This window comes from Oncorhynchus kisutch, linkage group LG30, assembly GCF_002021735.2.
Source record: "Oncorhynchus kisutch isolate 150728-3 linkage group LG30, Okis_V2, whole genome shotgun sequence".
Lineage (NCBI taxonomy): Eukaryota > Metazoa > Chordata > Actinopteri > Salmoniformes > Salmonidae > Oncorhynchus > Oncorhynchus kisutch.
The window spans coordinates 32,611,146-32,618,540 of NC_034203.2; the positions used below are offsets into that span (position 1 = coordinate 32,611,146).

Here is a 7,395-nt window from a genome sequence, read left to right on the forward strand (position 1 = left end):
GCCTTGGAAGTGAGGGATCTAACATTAAGTAACCCTATTTTGAGATGCGAGCTATCACAATCTCTTTCAATAATGACAGGAATGGAGGTTTTTATTCCAGTGAGATTGCTAAGGCGAACACCACCATGTGGGGTGACAGGGTAGCCTAGTGATTAGAGCGGTGGACTAGCAACCGGAAGGTTGCAAGTTCAAATCCCAAAACTGTCGTTCTGCCCCTGAACAGGCAGTTAACCCACTGTTCCTAGGCTGTCATTGAAAATAAGAATTTGTTCTTAACTGACTTGCTGAGTTAAATAACATAAAATGTTTTGTTTTGCCAAACCTACATTTCTACACTAGCCAGTTTTAGCCTTAGCCAGCACCATCTTCAGATTAGCCTTTATGCCGGTATCCCTGCCCCCTGGTAAACAGTGTATTATTTTTAAGTCTAATATTATGGGTAAAAGAGTCACGAATGACTAGGGTTTTCAATTTGTCAGAGCTAATGGTGGGAGGCTTCGGCAGCTCAGACTCAGTAATGGGTGGTTGAGAGACCTGAGAAGGCTCCTGACTCCGACTTGTTGCTTAATGGGGAGAACCGGTTGAAAGTTTCTGTCGGCTGAATGAACGATACCGGTTATGCCGAAACCATTTAATTCCAGAAGCCTTGAGAAAATTGTCCGGCTGCGGGGACTGTGCGAGGGGATTTATATACTATCTGTACTTACTGGTGGCACAGACGCTATTTCATCCTTTCCTACACATAAATTGCCCTTGCCTAACGATTGCATTTGAAGCTGTGTTAGCAACATGGCTATCCTCACCTTAAGGCGATAGTTCTCCTGTATATTATGAATGCAGCCACTGCAATTAGATGGCATAGTGTTAATGTTACTACTTAGCTTCGGCTGATGGAGGTCCTGTAGAACCATGTGCAGATAAAGCGTCCGGAGTGAAAAACTTGAGTGAGGAAAAAACTAAGATGTTGGTCAATGTATTAAATGTAAAAAACAAAAAAACTAAAAACAAATAGCCAAGTAGCAACAAACAGCACAACAGCACTGAGACATGTCCGGAAGTTGAGGGCGCAGAAACAGGGTGGGGGCTGAGCAACTAATCAATCTCTGATCAATCTCAGACCTAGATAATCTTGTTTCTCATGGTCTGAGAGTCATTAGGTGCCTTTTGGCAAACTCCATGCAGGCTATCATGTGCCTTTTACTGAGAAGTGGCTTCTGTCTGGCCAGTCTACCATAAAGGTCTGATTTATGCTTCTACACCTGCATTGATTGCTGTTTGGGGTTTTAGGCTGGGTTTCTGTACAGCACTTTGAGATATCAGCTGATGTACGAAGGGCTATATAAATAAATTTGATTTGATTTGATTGGTGGAGTGCTGCAGAGATGGTTGTCCTTCTGGAAGGTTCTCCCATCTCCACAGAGGAATTCTGGAGCTCTGTCAGAGTGACCACCGCAGCTAGCGACTGGAACGAGCTGCAACAAACACTCAAACTGGACAGTTGTGGCTGCTTTGCGTGATGTATTGTTGTCTCTACCTTCTTCCCCTTTGTGCTATTGTCTGTGCCCAATAATGTTTGTACTATCTATTGTGCTGCTACCATGTCGTGCTGCTGCCATGTTGTGTTGCTACCATGTTGTTGTCATGTTGTGTTTCTACCATAATGTGTTGTCATGTGTTGCTGCCATGCTATGTTGTTGTCTTAGGTCTCTCTTTATGTAGTGTTGTGTTGTCTCTCTTGTTGTGATGTGTGTGTGTTGTCCTTTATTTTGATTTTGAATCCCAGCCCCCATCCCCATAAGGAGACCTTTTGCCTTTTGGTAGGCTGTCATTGTAAATAAGAATGTGTTCTTAACTGACTTGCCTAGTTAATTAAAGGTTAAATAACATAAAAAAATGTACCATCGGGTTCTTGGTCACCTCCCTGTCCAAGGCCCTTCACCCCTGATTGCTCAGGCCAGGCGGCCAGCCCAAGGAAGAGTCTTGATGGTTCCAAATTTCTTACATTTAAGAATGATGGAGGCCACTGTGTTCTTGGGGACCTTCAATGCTGCATAATGATTTTGGTACTCTTCCCCAGATCTGTGCCTCGACACAATCCTGTCTCGGAGCTCCACGGACAATTCCTTCTTTTTTTTTGCTCTGACATGCAATTTCAACTGTGGGATGTTTTATAGACAGGTGTGTGCCTTTCCAAATCATGTCCAATCAATTTAATTTACCACAGGTGAACTCCAATCAAGTTGTAGAAACATCTCAAGGATGATCAATGGAAACAGGATGCACCTGAGCTCAATTTCAAGTCTCATAGCAAAGGGTTATTTTTTTTAAAACCACTTTGTCATTATGGGTATTATGTGAGATTTATGAGAGAAAAAATAATTGAATACATTTTAGAATAAGGCTGTAACATAACAAACTGTGGAAAAAGGCAAGGGGCCTGAATACTTTCCGAATGATGTGTGTGTGTGTGTGTGTGTCGTGTGTGTGTGTATATATAAAATTGTATTTATATATATATTTATATTTATATTTATATATATATTTATATTTATATATATATTTATATATATTTATATTTATATATATATTTATATATATATATATATTTATATATATTTATATTTATATATATATATATATATATTTATATATATATTTATATATATATATATTTATTTATATATATATATATATATTTATATATATATTTATATATTTATATATATATTTATATATATATTTATATATATAAAATGTTATTCATTCATTAGCTAATTGAGGGTCGAAGCGCTATCACCTTAATTGGGGAGGACAGGCTCTTGGTAATGGCTGGAGCGGAATAGGGGGAATGGTATCAAATACATCCAACACATAGTTTGATGCCATTCCATTTGCTTTGTTCCAGCCATTATTATGAGCCATCCTCCCCACAGCAGCTTTCACTGAGCTCTAACCATCGTTAATAACACAATGCTGTTGTTTAATATCTACTGCTCTCTCTAATGCTTAGTCTGCCTTCTCTCTACACCTCCTCCCTCTGTCACCCCTCCTCCCTCTGATACCCCCTCCTCCCTCTCTCCTCCCCTCCTCCCTCTCTCCTTCTTTGTCCTTGCTCTCTCTCTCCCTCTTGCTCTCTCTCTCGCTCACTCTCCTCTCTACTCCCCTCCTCTATCCTCTTCCCACCTCAGCCACTGCCACCACAACACTATAATCTCACGGTGGTCTCATCTTATTGTGGCTCCTCCCTGCCTCGGCTCAGCTGAGAACGGCTCAGCTCCATAAAAAAATAAGTCATTTTCATTCCGCTCTTAACAGGTTAAGACTCCATTCAATCAGCTGTTATATGTAGTAGATATTAGGATAAGCCCAACTGACCTTTCCACTAAACATGGCTGTCATGGTATCTCTCTATTGCTACATCCCTCGCCCCTCTCTCTGTGTTCCAGAGGCCCACTCCAGTGCCATGATGTATGACTGCCAATATCTGGAGCTGTCTGCCTCCCTGGACCACGGCACCACCGAGTTGCTGGAGGGGGCAGTGAAGGCTGCCAGGGGTGACTGCGTGGGGCCAGGCTGGACGGAGGGGGACCCCGGGGCGGGGCGCAGGGAGAGCCTGACCAGCAAGGCCAAGCGCTTCCTGACTGGCCTGGTGCCACGCTCCTACGGCCGAGGAGACAGGGACCGAGGCCAATACAGGGAGATGAGCAGGCACAGGGGGAGCAAGATCCTCCGACAGAAATCACGCTCCTGCCATGACCTCAGTGCAATGTGACACATCAGACAGACAGAGAGAGGGGATGGGAGGTGTGTGAAACGTGGAAAGAATGAAGGAGGACAACAGGGGATGGGAGATAAGTAATGGAAGGGGAAAATGAATAGGAGAGAGAGAGAGAGAGAGAGAGAGAGAGAGATGAAGTCATCAGAATTGCGAGATGAGATGGATACGAGACGACTCATTACGCAATGAGAGACAAAAAAAACAATGAAGAGTGATATTGGAGAAAGATGAATGAATCAAGAAGGAAAATGTGCAAGATGGAAAAGAATTGCTCACAAATGAATACACCCAAGAGGCATGTCGTGTCTGATTATGTAGAGACTGATAGAGATCTAATATAGACCTAATGATTATGTAGAGACTGATAGAGATCTATTGTACACCTAATGATTATGTAGAGACTGATAGAGATCTATTGTACACCTAATGATTATGTAGAGACTGATAGAGATCTATTGTACACCTAATGATTATGTAGAGACTGATAGAGATCTATTGTAGACCTAATGATTATGTAGAGACTGATGGAGATCTAATGTAGACCTAATGATTATGTAGAGACTGATGATATAATGTAGAGCTAATGATTATGTAGAGACGGATAGAGATCTAATGTAGACCTAATGATTATGTAGAGACTGATAGAGATCTAATGTAGACATAATGGTTATGTAGAGACTGATGGAGATCTAATGTAGACCTAATGATTATGTAGAGACTGATGGAGATCTAATGTAGACCTAATGATTATGTAGAGACTGATAAAGATCTAATGTAGACCTTAAGTCCCTGTTTAAAAGCATGATGTTACACAGTGAATAGATTTGCAGTGATAAGACTTGCCCAGTAGGCTCATGTAATTATAATAACAACGTCCTGGATTTACTTCTTATTGGCCGGAATTTATGGTATACTATCCCTCCCCTGTGATCTCCAATGCAATGCCCTTTTCAAAAGCCTCATCTTGCACTTTTTATACCGATCAGATTTAATGTCGCTGCTGCATAATCCCTTTATATCAGGTATTGCTTTTGGAGATTATTTTTTTCTGTAGAGCAGGTAGTGCTCAATAATCCCATAGATGAGAGAACTTGGTTGGAGCAGGTCATATATTACAGGAGCTATTTTGAAAGTGAATGTAAACTCAAGTCTTGCGGTTATATGGAATCTGGCCACTTATCCCACTACACTCTCCTTTACATTGACTCAATGCTAAACATCCCTGCACTCAATCATGATCCTATTTAATTGGGCAAGGAGATTTTCCTCACCAGGAAAAACTACAGGCTCTACTTATATATATGCAGCTACTGCAGAGCCTAGCAATAAGTAAATCGCTCTAAATTAATAGAAGTAAGGAATTACTTGTAACTAGGGCCCAGACCTAACAGGGAAAACTCTGGCAGAACCCACAGACTGGCAGAACCCACAGACTGGCAGAACCCACAAACTGGCAGAACCTACAGACTGACAGAACCCACAGACTGACAGAACCCACAGACTGGCAGAACCCACAGACTGGCAGAACCCACAGACTGGCAGAACCCACAGACTGGCAGAACCCACAGACTGGCAGAACCTACAGACTGATAGAAGCCACAGACTGGCAAGAACCCCAGACTGGCAGAATCCACCGACTGGCAGAACCCACAGACTGGTAGTACCCACTCCAATAACTGCTGACTGAGGCTGAGTCAGAGCACATTGGCTTGCTAGAGGAACACAGGAATATATATTATACAGTGCCTTTCGGAAAGTATTAAGAACCCTTGACATTTTTCACATTTTGTTACGTTAAAGCCTTATTCTAAAATTGATTAAATCGTTTTTTTCCCTCATAAATCTACACACAATACCCCATAATGACGAAGCTAAAACATTTTTTTTTTTTTTTTTACAAATGTGTTAAAAATAAAAAACTTAAATATCACATTTACATAAGTACAGTGCCTTGCGAAAGTATTCGGCCCCCTTGAACTTTGCGACCTTTTGCCACATTTCAGGCTTCAAACATAAAGATATAAAACTGTCTTTTTTTTGTGAAGAATCAACAACAAGTGGGACACAATCATGAAGTGGAACGACATTTATTGGATATTTCAAACTTTTTTAACAGATCAGAAACTGAAAAATTGGGCGTGCAAAATTATTCAGCCCCTTAACTTTCAGTGCAGCAAACTCTCTCCAGAAGTTCAGTGAGGATCTCTGAATGATCCAATGTTGACCTAAATGACTAATGATGATAAATACAATCCACCTGTGTGTAATCAAGTCTCCGTATAAATGCACCTGCACTGTGATAGTCTCAGAGGTCCGTTAAAAGCGCAGAGAGCATCATGAAGAACAAGGAACACACCAGGCAGGTCCGAGATACTGTTGTGAAGAAGTTTAAAGCCGGATTTGGATACAAAAATATTTCCCAAGCTTTAAACATCCCAAGGAGCACTGTGCAAGCGATAATATTGAAATGGAAGGAGTATCAGACCACTGCAAATCTACCAAGACCTGGCCGTCCCTCTAACCTTTCAGCTCATACAAGGAGAAGACTGATCAGAGATGCAGCCAAGAGGCCCATGATCACTCTGGATGAACTGCAGAGATCTACAGCTGAGGTGGGAGACTCTGTCCATAGGACAACAATCAGTCGTATATTGCACAAATCTGGCCTTTATGGAAGAGTGGCAAGAAGAAAGCCATTTCTTAAAGATATCCATAAAATGTGTCGTTTAAAGTTTGCCACAAGCCACCTGGGAGACACACCAAACATGTGGAAGAAGGTGCTCTGGTCAGATGAAACCAAAATTGAACTTTTTGGCAACAATGCAAAACGTTATGTTTGGCGTAAAAGCAACACAGCTCATAACCCTGAACACACCATCCCCACTGTCAAACATGGTGGTGGCAGCATCATGGTTTGGGCCTGCTTTTCTTCAGCAGGGACAGGGAAGATGGTTAAAATTGATGGGAAGATGGATGGAGCCAAATACAGGACCATTCTGGAAGAAAACCTGATGGAGTCTCAAAAGACCTGAGACTGGGACGGAGATTTGTCTTCCAACAAGACAATGATCCAAAACATAAAGCAAAATCTACAATGGAATGGTTCAAAAATAAACATATCCAGGTGTTAGAATGGCCAAGTCAAAGTCCAGACCTGAATCCAATCGAGAATCTTTGAAAAGAACTGAAAACTGCTGTTCACAAATGCTCTCCATCCAACCTCACTGAGCTCGAGCTGTTTTGCAAGGAGGAATGGGAAAACATTTCAGTCTCTCGATGTGCAAAACTGATAGAGACATACCCCAAGCGACTTACAGCTGTTATCGGAGCAAAAGGTGGCGCTACAAAGTATTAACTTAAGGGGGCTGAATAATTTTGCACACCCAATTTTTGAGTTTTTGATTTGTTAAAAAAGTTTGAAATATCCAATAAATGTCGTTCCACTTCATGATTGTGTCCCACTTGTTGTTGATTCTTCACAAAAAAATATAGTTTTATATCTTTATGTTTGAAGCCTGAAATGTGGCAAAAGGTCGCAAAGTTCAAGGGGGCCGAATACTTTCGCAAGGCACTGTATTTAGACCATTTACTCAGTACTTTGTTGAAGCACCTTTGGC

At 41.4% G+C, this 7,395-nt stretch overlaps 1 protein-coding gene across 1 annotated transcript in view; it reads left to right on the forward strand.

The window, feature by feature from the left end:
* LOC109880006 (GTP-binding protein REM 2) overlaps positions 1-5,324 on the forward strand; it is a 32,521-nt gene extending 27,197 nt beyond the window's left edge. The window contains exon 5 of the mRNA XM_020472227.2: positions 3,447-5,324. Coding sequence (XP_020327816.1) covers positions 3,447-3,772 — 326 coding nt within the window. The 3' untranslated portion in view covers positions 3,773-5,324. The remainder of the gene's footprint in view (positions 1-3,446) is intronic.
* The last annotated feature ends 2,071 nt before the right edge of the window (positions 5,325-7,395 follow it).